We start from the raw sequence: 22,258 nt of genomic DNA on the forward strand, positions 1-22,258 counted from the left end.
TACTCTTGTACTTATGCATGTATTATAGTGGTTATGGGAGTATTCAGCACAATTCATTACTAATACCTTGTAGTAACTAGAGTCATGCATTCAGATTGTTACTTGCATACTAATTGTTACCAATGGTGAAGTCATCTCAGTTCTATGACTGTAACGCGTGCTACCATGAATTCACCGTCAGGGGGAGCCCTGTATGCGCATTTGCTCCATCCCTCCTTCCCTCCCTCACACACACGCACACACACACACACACACACACACAGAGCCGGAGCTGCCGCAAAGCCCCGTCCTCCTGGGCTTTTTAAACACCGTGTTTGCCTCACGCTCCAACAATATCATCCAACAGAGGAGCCGCAGCGCTGAACGCACTCAGCCGACGGTCACCGTGGGAGAAACGGTCAGAGCAAAGATACCGACGGCATCGTCAAACCGGGGAAAACTAGATACACGGTTGCGGGTCAAAGAGTTTAACCCTTAATCTGCCGTAGTGCTGTTGTCGGAGAGGGTAGTCGAAACGGTTGAAGGCGTCTCTGTGAGATGTGAGCGGACCGGGTCTGTGACCGTGATTCCGTTCTTTTCAATGTGGTTGGGACTGCAGCCGACTCGCTCGTTGCAGCTAGCTCGGTACGGCCGCGTTGATGCAGCAGCGCACGGCTGTCGTGCTCAAATCCACCGCCGGATCTGGGAAGACAATAGGTGAAATATACGCCGGTCTGGACTCCAAAGACTACACGAAATCACAGTGTGCACCCGCTCGGGCTTCACTAGGTAGGTTTACAACACTGTTTAATATGTTTGTGGGCTCAGTGGTGTCCACGGACACGCAGCCCTGAAGCCAGGTCTGCCTTTTCTCCTCCTTGTTGCCTTGACGACTCCGTGGGACTGCGGTAGTTTTAACAAAGCGGGATAAAGCTAGCTAATCCGGGGATGCTAACATTTTATTGACTGTGTACAATAAATACGGCGCTCTCCTTGAATATGTGAGCACAGCGCTTCGACCGAGGTGACCTACATGTGTCTGTACAGTAAATTCAGCACAATAGAAAGAGTCGTGTCCGTGTCGTGTGCGTGGGGTTTGATTTAACGGCCATTTCTGCCGTCCACGACATATTTATAACACGAAGCCTGTGTGTTTTGCAGTATGGGCGTAAATCGGGTGATGTGAGGTTGCTGTCAGCCATGCTATTGTCATGCTTTAATTCATGTACAGTATGACCGCATGAGGTTATTGTTTGTTTATGTTGTGAGCTTTAAAATATATTTTCGGGCCATCTGATTATAACCTTATGCGTTATTGGTGATAATATGTCCATAATTCTCATGATACAGGCATGTTGGATGACATGATATTGTGCAGTAACACACATTACATCACTGCAAATGCAAGCAACCGTTAGATGGCAGAAATCAGATTATGACCGGCTTTCATTGAATTTTTGCAATATGTCATATTGCAGTGTTTTAGCCTGTTTAACTGCACACACAGCATCATGCACAGGTGTGTCAGGGAGGGCTGCCCCAGTGCTGCACAGCTCAGATCTTAACCATTATAATAGGAGAAGCACATTATCATATAGGTTATAAGCTTACTACTGCTATGTAATCCTTTGTAAAAGCAGTATTAACAGTTGTGTACCACAATGTCATCATTAATCTCTCGGTCTGATGCATGCATGCATGTCTGGGTGGTACCTTCTTCCACTGTGTTTGTAAAAATGAGATTTTAAAAGCTGCTACCAAAGCCATGACAGGTGGGGAATTTCTTTGCAGCATCCCTGTGAGGAATCCGGTTCAAGAGTAAAGTGACAGCCAGCAGGGCAGCTGCACCAGGATGGCGGCTGTGGTTAACTACTCCCCGCCTTGGTGGGTGAATCTGCTGCACCGGATGCCTCATTTCAACATCGAGTTTCAGATGGTGAGCAGTGACTTCAGGCCGGAGGACTCTGAGTACCAGAAGGTAAGAGGAGTACGGGCGAATTATTACCTCCCACTCTGAATTCATCATCCCCTTCATCACGCAGCATCACCTTATCATCCTACGTCCTGTCACCTGCCCACACTGTAATTTCACAGCAGAGTGGCCAAGTAGTGACTGAGGCCATACTGCAGCCACAGAGCTGTGGATTCCCTCACCACATCGATCAATGCTGTGTGTGTGATATCCATGAATCAGGACAGTGGGCCTATTCCTGCATCACCACTGTTGTTGAGAAAGAGTAAGTGCAGAAACTTCCAGTTTATTGAGCACAAAGTTAGATCGAAAACTGAGGGTCAGGACTGCAAACGATTATACTGTAAATTTGAGGGGTTGGAAGATAAAAAGAAAAACAGGAGAGAAAGAGACAAAACGTCCTGTCTGTCAATTAATGTCTATTTCTGTCATATCAAACTTTTAACTTATCAATATCAGACAGTCTTACCTCTTACCAAAATAAAGACACATAAACCTATATGGACAAAGGCTGCTGTTCAATCCATTCACACGTTATATATATATATATATATATAAAAAAATTCTCCCTCATAGCATGAAATGAGAAAATGAACTATAGAAACCAAAACTATTCTTTACTGGGTTTGAAACATTTTTTGTTGTTAAACTGAGGTTTAAGGGGATCGATGTAGGCAGCCTCAAGTGGCCATTGGAACTGCAGATTTTTTCACAGGTCCCTATTTGGCTTCATTTCTCAGCCAGCACTGATTGCTTTGCCCATCAAACACCGAGAGAACGATTCGAACCAATAGATCAGTCAATAGACAGAAAATAATCAACATTAACCTTGATGATCTGTTGATAGGTCAACCCAATAATGACCCAATATGTTTGCATGCTTGTATGTTATTTTGTAGGATTGGTTGAACTAAAGCAGAAATTTGGATGTTAATGAATGTTTTTCCACAAAATCCTAATATATCATTGTGTTGAAAATGTTTGAATCGTGAAATATAAAAAAAATAATCAGGGAAAGATTATTCATTAGAATTAGTTAAAAGCATAAAACTAATTGCAGTAGTTTTTTGATTCAACACAGACTGAGTCAGCAGCACTGCCTTAGAGAACAGCTCCATCTCAGAAAAGGGTGGTTTGGCCCACTTTTGCTGCATTTAATTAGAATCCTCAAACAAGGTGACTTCCAGGTCTCTGCACGGGGAAACAGACTCCATAGCCTGCATAAAGCCGAGGCACATCGTTTTTTGAATCTCACATTTCATGTGCTGCAGTGGCCTCTGAATGCAGTTAGCTGACATGTACAGGGAGAGGGAGGGAGGGCGTGCAAGTTCAAGAGCTGAGCGTGGGAAGGCACCCACGACTATGAACAAGGGAGGGAGATGAGAAATGGAGAGAGAAGCAGGCAGAGAGGAGGAGTGAGAAAGATAAAAAGAGACTGATTGGAGGCGAGTTGAGAGAGAGAAGGCTCGATGAGCCATGGGAGGTGCTTCTAAATTGCCAACTAGCCACTTCCTGCAAGCTATTCAATGTTTAACTAAGGGCCTTTGTGCATGTGTGTCAATGTGTGTGCCCACTGGAATTTTAAGGACCCCCTTTTTAAGACTAATTACATCCTGACATATTTTAGCAGATGATACTGTTTCCATGTCAGTGAGCATTGTGCACTATGATCATATGTAACCGTTTGCACTGCTGTGCATATCGTATGTAATATATGTGCTGTGTGTACATTTGTCATGTACAGTATGCTCACTTTCTGTGTCAGTGCGTATTTAGCACTTAGTGTTGTTTGTCGAGGTGAGGTCACAAATCTGCCTCAGGGTGTGTGTGTGTGTGTGCGTGCATGTGAATATAGGGGTTCTATTCAGGGTGAAATCATTAATTCTGGCCAGACGGGGGGGAGAGAGAGGGGAGGGGATAGAGGGCGAGAAGAACAAGAAGAAGGAGGTTGAATTGGACTAAGGGGGGAGGGAGGGAGTGAAGAAGGAGGGAAGGAGGGGGGAGAGTGGAAAGAGGGAGGGCTGTAGTTTGTTGTAAAAGAATGCTCTCTTTCTTTCTTTCACTCTTTCACTAAAGCCCGTCTTTAGATTGGCTCAGTATATCTGTCTCAAAGGCTTTCATGCATCCACTCATCCAGCTGAGAGACACATAAACACACACTCACATACAAACAAGGTCCTACACAGTGTCCTTCAGTGCACTGTGTCCGTCACCGCAACGCAGCATTACACACACACACACACACAATAGAGAGAGAGAGATTCTTCTGTGTGGTGTTTTTCTTGTTGATTTGATTTGGCTCAGGTTCATTTGCATTCAGATCTTGAGCTCTGAAGCTGCTCAAAACTTTCTTCTCACACAGTCTCTCTCACTCACTCACTCCCGAACAACTGTTCTGCATTCATTCACCAGAGCAGTTGGTCTCTGATGACTTTGACTTTATTGGGGATGCTGACTCTGTTGCTTTTTTCTTTCAAGAAAACAGTTTTATTTTTTTATTTTTTCCTGCAGTGCTGAAATCAGATCTCTCATTCTGAGGTTGTGCAGTTTATTGGGATAGCGTGTGTCTTTGTAAGCGAGTTCGTCTGTTTGTATTATGGCAGAGTTGCAGCGTCAGCTACCAGCCACAGTTAAACAGCTGCAGAACATTACAGAGGAATCATGTGACCTGTAATAACACACACATACTGTACATATTCCCAGCTGTGGAAAGTCAGTCAGTAATTGGTGTTTTGGAGAGTGTGTGCTTCAGTTTGCTCTGTAGAAGACATTATCTCATAGCGTTTTGGAAAGGATCACAGTGCCTGAAAGACGAAAGATGACACTGAATTTATTTTTAGCATAGATTAAAAACTCACTGCCCTCGTCCTTCCAGGTCTGTGCCTGTGCCATTGGGTGCTCTTTGACCCAGCAGTGCAGGTAAATATTAGGGGAATGAGCATGAGGTCAGCCAGCGCCTCAGGAAAGACGATGAGAGGATAGTAGTAGGCAAGGCCAGACTACAGGGTAACACACAGGCAGGGAGAGTGCAAGGACAACTCACCGAAGTGGAAGTGATTGATCCTGTCAGGTCAAACACTCACACGCACATTTGTGGCCGCGCACATACACACACTTGAATGGGCAGATTGAAAGTGGATCAGTGTGCCTGGGTGTTTAACGTTTAGCCCCTCCCCCCGGCCTGCAAGCTGATCTCCAGTAGGGTAGATGTGCGTACATGCACACACACACACACACAGTTCTAAGTGTGGCCAAGCTCACCATGCTTATTAGTACCTAATTGATCCACGCTTAATCTGCTCTGATGGTTTGTCAGCCTGACAGTTAATCTAGCGGCCATCATACACAGTAGGAGGAGGTGGTTGCAGAGAGCTGGTCCTTAGTCAGATTATAAGTTTGACATTAAGCCCATAAGCTAAACATGAAGAGTCCTGGGTCAGTTGTTGTTTCTATTTGTTTACTGGTACATAGCAGACCTGTGCTTTTTAAACAATTACACTCCATGCTTCCAGCTCCTTTCATGCAATGTCCTGAAAAATGTATTGTTTTTTTTGAATAATCACTTTACAATATTCATTTTTAAGGGAATAAAATATTTAAATAGTGTGTTTTAAGAGCATTAAACCTTTTTTGTATCGTCTTTACTGTCTTGTATGCTTAAATAGCTTAAAAGTAAGCAATAATCTCTCATGTGGAAAGGTGGAAGTAGGAAAGAGTAGCTATGTTAGTCTAATTTCTAATAAAAAATATCAGTGTGTTACTAAGCACTCCCAATTTGTCATACGTCTATATTTGTGTCATTCTTGAAGCATGATTTATGGTGTCTGCCATGAAGTATCCGCCTTTAATACACCGTGAGGTTTTCATTCCAGTTATCCACAGCTTAATGAATTGCACTATATATGGTATAAATCCCTCCTGTTGATTATAAAAGCACAAGAGGTCTAACAATGCATTCATGGCACAGTAGGGCTTTACGATAACACAACTTCTCCAGCACTAAGCCTATAGATAATAACACAGGATAATAGCAGAGACTGAGAGTCTGTAGGGCTTACCTCCCCCTCCTGTCTCATCAGGAGCCTCTCCTCCTGTTCTCCACTTATCCTCTTTAACCTGTCAGTGAAAAAAAATCAAAACAAAACAATGAACTGATCTTTTGAGTACTGCCTTCAGAAAACTGTGCTATGATTCCAGTCGCCTTGATTTTAAACTCTAGAATATAAGGATGAAAGAGAGACACACCTTAAGAGATGCTTTGTCATTAGAACGTGAAAATGGATTGACAGAGATATATATACACATAGTGAAAGTTTCTCACCTTGTAATAAGATAAGGCTAATAACAACATCATAACAGGCCCCAATAAAAGTCCACTCATTGTGAATGAGGAGGTGTCTTCTTTTTGCTATTATACTGTGCCTTTTGTTTGATTAGATTTTTTATTTCTCTTCACATTATACCACTGCCAGTTGCTTCTAATGGTGCATATCAAATGTTCTGTGGTGTACTGAGGTGCCAACAAGCATGGTACTGCTTAGTGGCAGTGGGTAGAGTTTTGGTGGAGGGATTTGTAAACTGGACTTTTCGAATTTTGTGGATCTTTGAATTAACCTGTTTAAATTCTAGATCAAGGTTCAGCAATGTGAAAAGAGATCAGTGTCTTGCCTTCATTCTTAAGTGTGCATAAATGGATATTTCTGATTTTCTGAGGTGTCAGCATTGAAGCATTGCCTCTCTCGGATCTGCTAGCTTAGCTGATGATCTGCCTATTTATAGTATTGTTATGAGATAAGAGGTGAAGCAATTTATTGTGACAAATTTGTTTTATAGCCTCAGAATTAATGTTTGATTGCGTCCCTAATATATTTGAATAGATGAAGAGAATGTCTGGCTTGTGGGGAGTACAAATTAAGGTCAGGACAAAAAGCAGCAGTGTGCAAGCCTGGAAGGCCAGAAAGTCTGTTAGGATTGTGTAGGTGGAGTCAGTTTGTGTTATCATCTTGCATCTCCTCAGAATAACTGTTCTGTTGCATTTTTGTATTTTGACTGAGCAGGTCTGAGGAAGGATCCCTTTGTCTTCCATAAGTAGTCCAGCAGGTGGAGATTTTTGGTTTTCCAGAAACGTGCCCCTGACTCTGAGTCGTCCTGCAGTACAATGACTTTTCCAGACGTCCCCAAAGAGGAAGAAAAATCAACATTTCAGTGTGTGTGTGTGACAAAAAAGACTTCATCAGCTTTAGCCAAATTGCTGTAACAGCCGTCCCGTCTTTTTCCACTTCTTCCTTTTTAGTGTTCAGTCATCTTCTTTCACATCTTCTTCCTTGTATGTCTCTCCAGTCTGTCTCTTTTTTTGTTCCAAATGTACTCCCCCCACACTCCTTTTCTTGTCTGCCCCCACCGTCCCTTCCTTCTTTTACACTTCAAAGCTTTTAAAGGGTGTGTGATCTGTGTGGTGGGTCTCTAGTGCTCACAGCTCCCCAACAGCAGCATTTCCGCTCACTCCATGAAGGCGCACATGTTTGATGGTGTGCAAATACAATGTAATGCAAATTTGTTCATAGTATCTATCCAACAACCATTTAACAGACACTGTTTTTGGCTACAAAAAGCAGGAGAGAGAAACATAGATTGTGCATCTGTCTACCAAGTCATGAGGTCTGTCTGTGTATCTGGTTTCTACTCCTATCAGCTCATTTGCTTCCTGTCTCCTTAACCCACATCCTAAATTGTCCCCCCTCCCACTGATAAGAACAATTCTCAAACATAATACATGTCAGTAATGATTGAACAGGCCCAGAGTTTTGTGGAAAAAAAATGTGAAACAAGTCAAATTAAGAAATGTTTCCACTAAATGTTGTTTTTTTCTCACTCTCTTTATTTGTAGTCTGTGCTGCTCCTTGGAGCTGTGGCCTTGCTGTGTTTGGGCCTGGACCTCCTCTTCCTTCTCTTCTACTCTTTCTGGCTTTGCTGCCGGCGGCGCAAGAGTGATGATTCCTCACACTCCCATACGCACTCCCAGCAGCCCAGCGCCGACTGCTGCTGCACTGCTTGGTGCGTCATCATCGCCACACTGGTCTGCAGGTGAGAGTTTTCTTTTGTAGAGATTAAGTTGATTTTTCACTGCAGGAACAAATGGGGAACAAATGGGCCAATTTAGAGAGGCCTGCACTGTCATTTGCGTTTCTATCACTAGAACCTTTCCTGTAGGACCTCTTTTGGGTTTAGGTGTTACAAGGTCAGATAGTTTTAAGTTGTTTAACTTGTTTTAGAGAGAAAAGGTGCCCACATAGGTTGTACAGAATTACCCTGAAAAACTATGCAGCTTAAGGATGATTGACAATAATTGATAACAGCAACTGTCAGAAGTTGAATGTTCTGTCACGCAAAAACAAAAACACCTAATTGCAAGTGCAATGTATTAAACTGCCTGTATCTCTGCAGCCATGCCACTGGCTATAAGAATTGTTTCTTTAGGGACGCTTGATTTAGTGAGGGTTGATTTATTTAAACATTGCCCTGTAGCCCATCTAACTCTTCTCTGGGGATTATTAAGGAGCTGTTGGTTATGAGTTGCTTACTCAGCAATTCAGAGCCTGTTGCTTTATAGCTGTGTAGGGACTAGGTTGGTGCTGATTGGCTCTAATGTCCACTATTGGCAATTAAAGGTAACAGATTTATTTTCTAAACAATGCAAGTCTCAATGTAGGGCAACCATTTAGCACTCCGTTCTTGTCCATCATTGCGGGACAGAAATTCACCCACCTAAGTATGTTCTATTACAAATTCCCTGTTATTTTTTCAACCAGACATGCACATATCATTTGTCACCGACTGTCTTATAACAGCAGAGCTAGCTCTTTGTGTTTATGATTACAGAGATCATGACTCACATTCACCCCCTCATAAACACACAACAGAGTGAAAGATGGAGATCACAACAACAATAGCCCAAATGTTGCATTTTTGATCTGATAGTTAATTCAGTAACACAATGTCTTTGATTTGCTGTCCTTCATTCACATGTATTTACTTCACCTAATACTAAACAGTAGATAGAGTAGATAGATAGATAGATAGATAGATAGATAGATAGATAGATAGATAGATAGATAGATAGATAGATAGATAGATAGATAGATAGATAGATAGAGTGGGGTGTTTTGATTATTTTGGGCCTTAACTGAATACATAATTGCAGAGTTCCAGGTTTAAATCCATGTAGTCACTATAGAACCGTCATATGTTTACTATCTTCTGACATTGCACCATTCATGTCCACTTGGTCTTGTAATAAGCCTGATATGTACATGATGTTAGCCAGCCAGGTGATTACATACCACTGTTTGTGTTTATCTATGCTGTGTACACTCTGAGGTCTTTCACCCTCAGCGAGCCAGCAGTAGGGTAGAGTGCATTTTACCTACGCACAAACATTTCAGCTCACTTCAACAGATACCCAAACTATTCCTCTATCTTTTACACTTTTCTTCTTCCTATTCCTCCATCTCTGTTAGTCCCCCTCCTTTATTTATCATTTCTCTCTCTTCGGCCGTCTCCCTGGCCTAGAAAGGTTGCCATGGAGACAGAAGCAGATTTGATGCAGAGACGAGAAATGAATTATACAGTCAGGGGTAGCTTTGTCTGAGTGTGTGTGTGTTTTTGCGTGACTCAGTGTTGAATTTTGGGAGGTTTTCATATTTAATGATCTGCTATAATATTTCTTATTGAATATTTGATATAGACATGCATGCCTATGTGTGCAAGTGTGCGTGCCTTTGTGCATGTGCTTGCTCTTCTTTGTCCACAGTTTAACATGACATCATATCTTATTTTTGGCACAATGCCAGCAGCATGTGGACTTCCTCCATTTGTGGGCAGGTGCTGTGTGTTTAAACAGTAGAAGCCGTATCTTTCATTAGCTTGTTACTGTTATGCTGAAAGCATTAGTCCACTAACAACATTTAGATTTTTGATTCTTTGTTTTAGTCATTTGTGTAGCAATAAATTGAATAAACTGAATAGTTACACAAACAAACAAAGAGATTACATTAGGCTATGGGAAAGTGATGCTTTTTCTCTCTTTATAGGTTAAGTAATTAAACATAATCACAGGTTTACTAGAAAACATAGCCTATTCGGGATATTTCTGTCCAACATCTGCAACTCATCAGCAGATACTGAGTACTCAAATGCTCTTTTCCCCTAATCTGAGAACCATATGCCACAATATCCCTCTAATCATTTTTGTGCACAGTTACACGAAGCCAAGGATGTTACATGAGGAACTGAGGTTGATCGCAACAGTTACTGTCTCATCTGCTGAGCTCCAGCTGAGTGCATTGGAGTGTGCTCATTTAGGTAGAGCAAAGCATTTTTATGATGCTTATGATGCCAATTCATTTTTAACTGTAAAAGCAGAGAGTAAAAGCTCTGTCATGTAAAAGCTTAATGTTCCTCAAAGACAAAAAAAACATGTCCCAGTAATGTGTGTGTTTTTATTATCAGAACCAAGCCAGTCAGTGATTGCTGTCAGTCATTTGATGTTTGAAACGTGGAGGCCTTGTATATGTCTCATATCTAAGCTGTTGGTTAATATAGTCATAAAATCCCTTGATGGGAGCAGCCAGTATTCATATGACCAGATAAAACTCCCTGAGGAAGAAGGCAGTGGGGGAGAGCATGGATGGTTACAGAGAAGCAGAGGGTGGGTAAACAGGAGTGGAGGGAGATTTACAGTTTAAACTGACATCATATGAAGGATGAAATAGTGAAAGGCAGCAGCAGATATGGAACTGAACAGAGGAAAAATACTGTGTTTACATCAAGATACAATGCACATTAAAATTTCCATGCTTGTATTTATGTATACATTTATGTCACAAGCACCTATAAAGTCCATCATAAAGCCCTGAAACACACACACACACATCCACACGACATAAACCCTAATGTAATATGGGGCTACTCAAGATCTAATGGGCTAGAATGAATTGCCTTAACAATGGCCATAAATTCCTCTCTACAAATCTGTCTGGTGTTAGTGTGCAGACAGGGACATCATCAATACAAAGCATAGAGTCACACACATGCATGCACACACAAAGGAGGGCATTGGGGCACAAGAGCTTTTAGCAGAGGAGAATATAAAAGCATAGTGGGGAAGGGTGTGGAAAAGGGTGAGATGGAACCGAGAGTGGAAAAAAGATTTCTCTGGTGGTGTTAGATGAGTGTTGTGAACATGGTTAAGGAGCACTTGGGTTTAGATGAAAATGTGCTGGGGCCAGAAACCCCAGATATTGTAGCATGTGTAACCTGTGAATGTGGGTGCAGAGCTGCAGAAGGATCATATTATTTGCGGTCTGGTGACCCAATTATTGTGTAGAGTGTGTGAGTGTGTGTGTGTGTGAATCATTCCTGGTAGTCCTGAGTTTGCTCGAGGCTTTAGGGTGACACTGAATTGAAAAAACTGTGAGCTCAGTACTGCCTGTTGCTGGTAAAAAGAGGAACTACAGTCAGCATCTCACTAACCAATGCTGCAGTTGTGTCTGTGTGCGTGTATTGTATGGATCTGTGTGTTCATGTGTGTAGCCTCCATCCATATTGTTCAATCTGATGCCATTCACGCTTAAATTAGTCATAGTGTAAACATTTGGCACTTCTTATTTTCTGCCTCCTAGTGCTGGCATCGCTGTAGGATTCTATGGAAATGGGGAGTCGAGTGATGGAGCCAATCGTGTGGCATACTCGCTCCGTCATGCCAACAGGACCGTATCTGGGGTGGAGAAGCTGGTAAGTTTCCTGCATCATTGCAAAAATGTTCTTATCTAGTAATTAAAAGAATATTACTGGTGACAATTGTTTGTTGTATCTAGGTGTCAGATAGCGCCCTAGCCTTAAACCAAACAGTGGAGGAGAACTTGGTCCAATTAGAGACGGCCTTCCAAGATCAGACGGACTACGTGTCCATCATCCAAAAGCTGCAGGGACAGCTGGATGAGCTGGTGAGGCTGATGGTGGACATTCCCTTCTGGTCCAATACTGACATCTCCCTGGAAGACTTGGCCCGCAAGACAGAGACCTATGACTTCTACAGGTCATTATTAACAACAACATGTGTTTTGATTTGCAACAGTATTTGATAAATCAAACAGTCTTAGCATTATCTCACAATGTGGTCTTGGTAAGTGTTGCCTTCTGGTTATGTGTGGCATTTGAAAGTCAGCCAAGTGTAAGTGGACACACATGGCAATAGCATTAAAGAAAAAAAACTGAACTAATGGCCAAGTGGTCTGATTATAATCAGACCTACATATGTGATGACATTGTGGTAAATGTGTTGTTTTACAGGTGGTTGGGATACCTTGGCCTACTGCTGTTTGATGTGCTTATTTGTCTTTTGGTGCTGTTTGGCCTGATACGCAACTCCAGAGGCACACTGATTGGGTATGTTACTTTGCATCACACCTCAAAATTTGCTCTGATTGGGCCAGTCCAACCCTGCCTAAACTCTTCATCTGCTAAAACTGTATACTGCATGTCGTCATTGTGCCTTCAACAATTTGTTTTTATTCTTCAGAGTTTGTCTGCTGGGGGTTCTGACTCTGATAATCAGCTGGGGGTCTCTGGGCTTGGAACTGGCTGTCGCTGCTGTAAGTGTAACCATGGCAACAGCTCAGAGCTCTGGCTCTGCAATGATGTAATCTCTACCCACCGCTTGAGTGAGTGTGTTTGGCATGGATGTTGTACTGTAGCTTGATGTGTCATGTGTGCTTAACCTCTTACAGTCAGCCAGCGACTTCTGTGTTTCCCCCGATACTTACATCACCAGGGTAACCAAGGAAAACGCTGTCATCAACCAAGGTATCCAAAAATACAAGTGTACAATTTTATTTGACTATAAATGTATGAATAACCTGATGTTCAGTCTTTGTTTTTTTCTGCCTGTAAGCCCTTCATTAGGCTTTCCACTGCTAAAAAAAAGCAAATACATTTTTAACAATATTCATGATTTTGGGAGAAATGGTAAGAAACTGGTCAATGAGCTGTCTTTGGAGAGCACTGTAAGCAGACAAACAGACTCCAGTATCCTCACTGACAGTTGAATCTCACCCTGACATGTTGCTTCTATTTTAAGAAACAAGTGTGTGCAATAGTGTGTGTATGTGTGAGTGCCTCTATCCAACGGGATTGCGTTTGATTGACACTCTGGGTATCTAAAAGCTCTTACTCTCTCTGCTGACTGCAATGCATCAGCAACCCTGTACTCCCTGTTTGCGTTCCCTCCTGTTTGTCTCAGATGCATAAAAAAAGAAAAAAGCTTATTTTTGCTTTTATTTTTTACTCACGATCATGTGTGTTGCTCTCTCTCCTTATCCTTTTCATCTCTCTTTACCTCTCAATTGCACCCTTTCTTCCTTTCACTCCCTCACTTCTCTCTTTTCACTCATCTAATGAGTTCTGTTGTCTGTCTGTTGTTTCCGCTCTATCTATTTGCTGTAGAGCACAGATGTTGCCTCTGTGACATACGCATAAAAACACTCAGTTGTGCCTTTGTAATACTGCCAACATGACCCCGTTGATAGGCTGTGTTAACCTTTATTCCGAATGCATGCATGATATATTAATTGGCGTATTTATTGGTGCATTCCCAGATATCCTGCAGTATTACCTGAGGTGCAGCTCTGGACAAATTAACCCCTTCCAGCAGGTACGTCAGCCCTGTGTTATTATTATTGCACTTCTTTGTCAATAACTCCTTTCCATTGTCTGTGTTTTTTTTCTTTTCATTGGATTGAATCGCAGCAATGTAATAACCAGGATATATTTGTGTTTTTGTATGTGCTCTTGCTGTCTGTGTCTGTTTTGTAGAGGCTGTCAGGGAGTCACAAAGCGTTGGTAGAGATGCAGGATGATGTGGCAGAGCTACTGAGATCAGCAACACGTGATTATGCCAACACCAAGGTGTGTGCGCAGTGATCTGTAGCCCTTTATTTTCACGATTGAGTGGCTTTGTTTGTAGAGAGATAAAAGTGGCAGTTTTGAAAGTGCTGGCGCACACATGTTTATGCAGAGGTACACAAAGTCCTTATTTGAGCGTACATGTGTAATCTTTACTTATTGTGTGCGTGCAGGGAAGTCTTGAGCAAATCCAGTCCGTTCTTAATTCCACTGAAGTTGGTCTTCACCAGCTGACTGCTCTTGTTGACTGTCGCAGCCTACACATGGTGAGTCACTTTGGTTGTTGTGTTAGAAGGGAAGAGTGTTCAGATCTCTTTTTTTTCAGCTGACTCCATCTTTTTTCTCCTCTCCTCTCCTCTCCTCTCCTCTCCTCTCCTCTCCTCTCCTCTCCTCTCCTCTCCTCTCCTCTCCTCTCCTCTCCTCTCCTCTCCTCTCCTCTCCTCTTCCTCACAGGACTATGTTCAAGCATTGACTGGCCTGTGTTACGATGGGGTGGAAGGTCTCATCTACCTGGTTCTCTTCTCCTTCGTCACTGCTCTCATGTTCTCCTCTATTGTGTGCAGTGTGCCACATACCTGGCCTGGCAAGAGGTAACACACACACAACCACCTTTACCTTTCTCTCATGCACATAGATAAGCCTTTTACAGCTCTAAATCCATCTTTAAACTGTACACTAACAGCTGACATGTTACTAGCGCTAACCTCTTACTGAAATGATCTAACTGAATTCAGCTGATGGCTTTGAAAACACTGGAAGGACCCATAAAGAATCTACTTGGTGCCGATGCATGTCATTTATTTAAATGTATCCAAAGCTGTTGTATCCTTTTGTATGTCCTCCTGCCTGTCTTTGCATCCATCCAGTTTTCTTTTGCAGTTCGCGCTGCCAGTCTGGCTGATTGTGTCTATGTTTGTGCATCTCGCTCTTGTTTTCCTCATCTATGGACTTGGAGCACCAGTGCTATATTAGACCATATATCACCACCACATATTTTATTCTGTGCCCCACTTCCTCCTTCTGTTCTTTCCCCTTCGTCCTCTCTCCCTGTCCTGATTTGGAAATGCTTTGGGCTTAAGTGAATGATGGTGGATATTGAAGAAAATAAAAAGACCCTATGATCAGATAAACATCCCATCCTAACTGCGCCTCAAACAACCAAACAATTCTGTGGTAAAATCACAGAGAGAGCTCTAGACCACTAACCTCTGCAGTAATGGTGTTATCTGAATACTAAAACACAGCTGTGCCATATTGGTGTTTTTACGCTTGTTTGTTGGGAATCACCAGCAATGCCAGTGTTTGGCCCAGCAGTTAGTAAGCATCAATCCATAATGTCCTCGAGTTTAGCTCTGTTCCTTATTAGACTGCCTGTGCGGCAGCTGCTGAGTTTGTCTGATGGGCTGCACAGCTTAACTCCATTTTGGTTGAAAGAGAGAATCACCACCATCTGGTGGCTGGTCAGGGTTGTAACATCACCTCCACCTTTTTTTGTGTCTGTTAACAAAGGGCCAGGCTAAAATATTGCCCCCTGAAAAATGTCCTGTCTGATGTGCTAGCATGTGGACAGCTGGTAGACAGACTGTAGAATCCATTATACTTTTAGCCAGCGATCAAACCTTCCAAATCAGCACACATCTTATTTGATGCCTCATTCTCTTACGTTGCTAGCCGTTTTACACTTTTGACCATTTTATGTCTGAAAATGGTTTGCCCAAATCAGCCATATTTTTCCTCTTTTTTTCCTGATGTTTTTGCTTTAATTTCCATGGAGCACACAGAGATGCATGAAATCTATCAAAGAATCAGGATTCTTGAAATTTGCTGTTTGACACAAGACACTAAATACCAGGAGGAAATCCTCTATGTGTATAGAGGAGGATTGCATGAAGAGATGACTGCATGTTTTTAAACGGGCATTGAGAATATCACAGTTACAGTTAATATTTTTATAATTGTGTAACAGCACAGCAATAAAAACAGCTTCATGTGTCCATCCTGGATGCCACTGTGCTTAGTAGAGGATCTGTTTTGTAGATGAATGCTGCCCATGTTCCTTTTCTTCTTGTTCAGCTGCTTTTGGCCTGAAGGCATGGCCTTACCCAGCCGATTGTATCGAGGGATTCATAATAGTACAAGTACACCTTCCCCCTCTCCTAACCTTCTCTTCAACCACTTGTTTACACTCTGTTGTCTCTCTCGGATCTCCCTCCCCTCTACCTTTTCCCCCTCCTATCCATCGTACCCTCTCGTGCCCTGCCCTTACCCTGACCAATTGAAGGACGGATGAGGAAGACGGCGAGGACGAGTCGGGTGCCTCACGCGGCGGTGTGCACGATAACCTGTACCGCGTTCACATGCCCAGTCTCTACAGCTGTGGCTCCAGCTACGGTAGCGAAGCTAGCCTGCCCGCTACAGCCCACACTGTCAGCAATGCCCCCGTCACTGAATACATGTGAGTTAGCACCCACCGCTGGCTAGAGGCTAGCAGGACCAATACACTGCTTGCCATAGATAGTTGATGCTTGCCCCTTGTGATCCAGACTAGCAGCATAGCAATGCTCACTGCCTGAAATATAAGTTACAATTGATAATATTTTCAATATATTTGGCTCGCATGTCCATTGTGACATACCTTTTAGTATATTTGTCTCCTGATGACTTAGCTCCCACTACTAGTATTCCCTTTGATGCTGATAGAAATGTAGGTGCTTGCTGTATCAGCCAGCCTGCCTGTTCAAGCACACTTATGAGCAAAAAGCTGATATATAGCATAGGTTCTTGTTCACCCTGCTTGCAATGTGTTGTTGCAACAGGATGAAGTTCTGAATACAGGAGAGAAATAAGCTTTTATCTATTTTCTGCCACTGCTTACTGCTCTTAAAGCTGATCAAGCACAGTATGGTTTGAAGCCATATGTCAAGAAATAGGCAGTACCAATGTGTTGAAAGTCGTGGGACAATAAGGGACAGTGATTTTCATGTTTTGAACCTTTATTACACCCTACTAGGATCCAATAAAAATGTGGCTGTAGCTGGATTTATTCTCTGCTTGGCTGGCAAATATTTAGTTTTGTTTTATACCCGAGAGACAAGTAGCCCTTTAAACTGCAAAAGCCAAGCATAGCATAATAATGTTTTACTTGTTGTGTTTGTTGAACTTGACCCTCAACAACAAGGCTTCTCTGCCAGGAGCAAAACTGCCACTTGTAATTTAGGGAAATCGGTTCATCTTGCATAATAAACACTGGAAACCTGTTTGGAAGTAAAGTAGACTATACATTAAATTAAATTAAATTAAATCAAGTTAAAGGACCAAAACATGCAAAAGCACCTATTTGTCCCTAAAGTATAGTGGATTTATTTAGTACAGTTTACTGAAAAATAAAACAGAGCTTCATTGCATTTAAATAATTTTTCTACCTCTTGTCACAGGCAGGTTCAGATGCCTTCATATGAGCTCTAGAAACATGGGCTGCCTATTGTAGACGAAAATAAATCAGGGAAATAGCTCTTATATGGCTTCATGTTAAAATGTGCTTGAACATATGTGGCATTCAGTGCCTAAAATAATGAATACCTTATGTGTAAATGTCTTGAATCTTTTAAAAGTCTTTTCCCACAGATTACTATCATAATAGATCTTTTAAAATGTGAGACCAAAGCCTTTTTACCTTGGCTGTCCCCAATAGCACTATTATTTTAGGTCAGCATTCCATTGTGAGTGTAAAGTATTATTCTTCTGTACATTGCTGAGAAGGAATGTAACTATGTTGAACGGTGGCAGAGGTTTTGACTGAGGCCACATGTCAGAGGATCTTTATGTGGTAAGGTTGAGCAGACCAGATGAAGAGCTCAGTGGCAGGGTGACCACATGCAGTAACCTCTTATTCTATAATGCAGGAGCCAGAACGCAAACTTTCAGAACCCTCGGTGTGAGAACACCCCCCTGATTGGCAGGGAGTCCCCTCCACCCTCTGTAAGTGCACACTTTCTAGAACACACTCTTCCTCAGCTATCTTCCAATACCCACAGTACAACCCACAGAGATAGCATTTTAATATTAACGGAAAGATTTGTGGCGTAAATGACCCAATGTCCAATCTCTGATGTTTCATAGCATGCTATGTGTGGATATTGGAAGGTAGTCCCCCTGTCCCTACACCACTGCAAGTGTCCTTTGTGCTCAAACTAGACCGTGATCATGGATCTTCTTCATGAAGGTCATTTTGGCAGCCTGGGATATCTGGAAGATTTAAAAGAAGCCTGTTGTTAGTTTGTACTTGCATCAAAAGAGAGGGTTGACTGTTTTGATAAGTTGTCCTCTATTTCTGATGTAACAAGTCTGGTTGGTTTCAGCATGGCTGTCTGTGCTGTGTGATGAGAACTTGCAGAACATTTGTTCATTTTCAGAGACATTGTTGAACCTCGATTGTGGCTTCAACAAGATGCTGCTTGGCCCGTAGCTGTGGATGTTGTTTTATACTGTATCCACTGTACACATTACACAATACAAAACTGTGGACTGACAACATTTATTCAACAGTAGCCTGATCACACCTCTGAGGATGCATTCCTTGCTCTATACCACCTGACTGGACCCCGCGGTCACACTCAAATCATTTTTGACAAATCAGCAGCCGAGCAAAGCCGAGCCCAAACTTCTAAAAAGTTTCCCACTCCCCCTCCCCTGACCCTGTTCCCACACTGTGTCTATGTGTGCATTTTCTGGTCGAGGTGTTTGTGTCCTCTGTTTCTGTGCCCCCTCACCCTTCACCATTGAACAGCCACAGGAGCGCTTATATCTCGCCTCCACCGTTGAACCTGTAGCAGCCAACAAAAATAGCCTCGATCCATCATTCTTAGACAGGAGCTGTTGCCGGGGCTGCCGTCCTGTGCAGAGCTGCTGTGACGTGGAACCCAGAGATCTCCAACTGTAACTGGCTCAGTGCTCACTGTCTCACCAGAGACCACTAACTCACACCAGGCTAACTTACTACATCAGAAGTAGAGCACTAACTGTGAATGAACCACATCTCCTAATTTACAATAACATCATCCAGACCTAATCAGCTGTTATACAATGAATGACTGTTGTAATCAAACCCCGGCTGTCCAAATGACTAGTCACAGTGTTTTTGCTGTACCTGTGTGTGTGTGTGCCTCTCATATCATCTATCTGTCATTCAGCTTTATTGATCTGATGTATATTATTTACTCCATGATTCTCATTTTATAAGGTGAAAACTAAAGTTCAGTCATAGTCCATCCATAATCTCCATCTCTTGTTTTTGTCCCCTCTGCTTTTCATTGTTTCACACTCTTGTCTCGCGCTTTCTCTCCTCCTCTGTGTCCTCTGTCTCTTTAGTACACCTCCAGTATGAGAGCAAAGTACCTGGCCACCAACCGACCGGACCAGAATCGACGCTCTGTTCCCAATGACCAACTGGACCCTGCTAGCCGGCCTCATGCCGCTGCCCGACCACAGTCTTCAGTCCACTAGAGACCAGTTCAACTCAGTACTGCCTAAATCCAGTTCTCACAGCCAATAGCACCACCAGGACTCCAGTTTATCAAGGTCCACTGAATTTCACCAACACTGGCCGAATCAACACTACATAGCAAGCCGCACCTGAACTACTTCTCAACTGCAGCTGTCCAAACAACATGCAGTTGTCAACAACCATCCATCTACTTGTCCATCTCTTCTTCAAGGACACACACCGGAAGCTTGTTCCACCGCTGCTGTGATGGATCAGCCAACATCACCACAATGCACAGCAACAAAAGCACCTCGCAACAGTTTCTCAACCATCTCCTTCTCCGCTGGGATCTGTACACTGCCACCCAGGGGAGGCGTCTAACACTGCTCTCACCACTCAATCTCCCTGACATAGTAAAACCGCGTAACACACACACAGACAAGGACACACATGCACACACACTCTCTGTACAGAGCTGTAAATAGTGAACATGTGCGTTTCTCTGATTTTATGAAAAAAGTAGACTGTTGAATCCTTACTGGTTATGTGCTGTGCTGCGTGTTTATCATGGAAATTTTTGCTGTATCTCATACAAACACACACAAATAGGCAGATAGTCTTCTCTCATCTGTATAAATAATAATAGCCAGTGAATCAGAAAGCCATGTTTAGATAGAAACTGAGCTGTACCACCACATACACATTCTCTCTTTAGCTTAACTTTGTTGTCTAAGACTTGAAACCGTGAGCTCAAAAAAAAAAAATGTGTGTCCACGTCTCTCCGTATTGTGCACACGCAGTACACACATTCCCCCCCCCCCCCCCCCCCCCCAAATGAGCCAGGAACCCTGTTGTGTAAAAACTGCTTTGAATTTTGGGAAATGGAGGACATAAGATGGCTCATCCTGTGCCAAAAAACTGAACATTAAATGAGTGATGCCTAATTCTGTCCACATCTCCTACTGCCTCCAGATGTCTCAAAAGGGAGGGAAAAAACTTCACATGGAATGTTTTTCTTCCAGCTGTCAATCTTAAGGGGACATGAAAGACTTGAAAAGGGAAGCAATGGACAGATAATTGTGAGTACACATTTGCCAGGTGCTATGTAAAGCAGTTATGGTCCCAGAAGAGGACCAGGACTGAGGAGGGACAGACACACGTTTTGTTAGTTAACATTTTTGTTTTTCATTCAGGGATGTGATCAGGAATTTAAAAAAGCAGTAAAATGGAAGTGGAAATCCCTTGTAAAAAAAAAAAAAAAAAAAAAAAAAAACATGTCCCTGACTAAATAATGTTACATACAAGTGTTCCACAATTGATGACAGTGGGTGTTTTTATTTACCATAAGCTGACATTCAGGATGTGATACTGTGACCAACTGTAGTCTTCTGTTTTTGTTTCTTTTTTATTTTATTTTGGTGACCTGGAATCAACCTTTAGCCATCTGTAGTGACTATCTTTTATTTTATTTTATTTTATTTTTGTACCCACAAGCACAAATTCCTTTCATGGTGGCTTTTTGTGAGACAGAGAAGTAAAACTCACTGCCTGGGACACTGCCAGTGGCTTTTCCTCCTACTCTGAACCTCTGTGTACAGTGTATAAAACCTGTAGTTGTGAACCTGTGTGTGACCTCGCTGCAGCGTGATTGGCTGTCGCTCTATCTCAGTGTTACTCTGTGTGAGTACAGTGATCAGTGTGTCTGACTGGCAGCAAGCAAAGGCCAGCCTATCTCGCCTGAGTTGTTTTTACATTGACGCTGCACACAACTTAACACACTTCACACACACACACACTGTAGTATCATATAAAGCCCATCTTTCCCAACTTTTGTCCTGTTTACGCACACATCTAGAGCTGTAGTAACTGCACGCCCTCCCACACTGATGACCTTTGGCATTCTGGGTGATGTAGTTTCAGAGGAACCCTGACTCTTGTAGTTAGCTGAGCGAGCAGAGCCCTAACATCCAAACACCGATCCTGTACAGCATTTTAATATTGTATTATTAATCAATGACCACTTCTCGTTTTAGCGAGACAATCTTACATGTGTGATTTTACTAGAAAGAAAATGTCCATATTATGGTAACAATGCTACCTATGGTCTAGTACTTTACAGTGTTTTATTGCACCATTGATGCAAACAGTGTTAAGATCTGTGGGACTAGTCACTGATTTATGGCCTTTCATGATGTTTTTAAAACTCTTACAACACTCTTCATATCACAACATGTTTTTTAATTTTTCTCTTGTCTTGTAAAAATCTGACTTTTAAGGTAAAATAATAGCTAGCTGTTTTGTAGGAGAATAAAGGCGAGAGCAGTGTTTTTCCTCTCTTATTAATGGTGAATGACTCTCTGTCTTGCAATGTTTTAATAAGACTATTCCAGTGTCGTCTGCACACCTGGCTGAAGGTCGTATTTGAAGTTCTGTGCTATGTTTTCTCAGACCTCACCAGTCTGCTACAGTATGTGATGATTGGATGGTGTGTGTGTGTGTGTGTGTCTGTTTGTGTGTGGTATTTGCCAGACTTCAAATACACCTCTGTACAGATGTGACAGACAAACAATGTTTTCTATGGCTGTTTTTATTTTCTGATGGTTTAACTAAGATATTAATGATATACATGTCAAACTGTGGTAATGATATCATTCAGCCTGGAATAAATGTTTAAAAAAACAAAACAAATTAAAGCAACTTTAACATACTGATCAGGAGTGAGCTCTGTTTTCTTGGTGATGCTTCCCTTAAACAATATAGTCCATCGTTACTGTCAGCTAATTAAAACAAAAACAGATGAATATGCTCACTGTATACACTGTATTGTGTTATGTCTCCTGGTCATAATCCATGTGATGCTCTGG

The 22,258-nt window shown here is 42.3% G+C and overlaps 1 protein-coding gene across 3 annotated transcripts; it reads left to right on the forward strand.

Moving 5' to 3' along the window:
* Nucleotides 1-264: 264 nt before the first annotated feature.
* On the forward strand, nt 265-22,086 carry ttyh3b (tweety family member 3b). Of its 3 annotated transcripts, none has more exons than XM_028408693.1 (15): nt 265-768; nt 1,771-1,957; nt 7,839-8,035; nt 11,632-11,743; nt 11,827-12,047; nt 12,302-12,397; nt 12,531-12,603; nt 12,739-12,814; nt 13,606-13,661; nt 13,823-13,915; nt 14,086-14,178; nt 14,366-14,502; nt 16,194-16,367; nt 17,815-17,890; nt 19,280-22,086. In XM_028408693.1, exons 2-15 carry the CDS (start codon nt 1,832-1,834, stop codon nt 19,412-19,414), a joined length of 1,665 nt encoding a protein of 554 aa, XP_028264494.1. In that variant the 5' UTR covers nt 265-768; nt 1,771-1,831; the 3' UTR covers nt 19,415-22,086. The 3 variants fall into 3 exon arrangements, with proteins under 3 accessions (XP_028264494.1, XP_028264502.1, XP_028264508.1); XM_028408701.1 differs by having other exon boundaries at nt 265-397; XM_028408707.1 differs by lacking the exon at nt 16,194-16,367.
* Nucleotides 22,087-22,258: the final 172 nt, after the last annotated feature.

Source organism: Parambassis ranga, chromosome 1 (genome assembly GCF_900634625.1).
Source record: "Parambassis ranga chromosome 1, fParRan2.1, whole genome shotgun sequence".
In the NCBI taxonomy this organism is placed as follows: Eukaryota; Metazoa; Chordata; class Actinopteri; family Ambassidae; genus Parambassis; species Parambassis ranga.

Excerpts from the sequence above, each read along its gene's own strand:
- ttyh3b (XM_028408693.1), top strand. The coding sequence starts at position 1,832 with ATGGCGGCTGTGGTTAACTACTCCCCGCCTTGGTGGGTGAATCTGCTG. Across the intron at positions 12,604-12,738 it reads TGGAACTGGCTGTCGCTGCT|TCAGCCAGCGACTTCTGTGT; the intron begins GTAAGTGTAACC and ends AACCTCTTACAG. Across the intron at positions 12,815-13,605 it reads AAACGCTGTCATCAACCAAG|ATATCCTGCAGTATTACCTG; the intron begins GTATCCAAAAAT and ends GTGCATTCCCAG.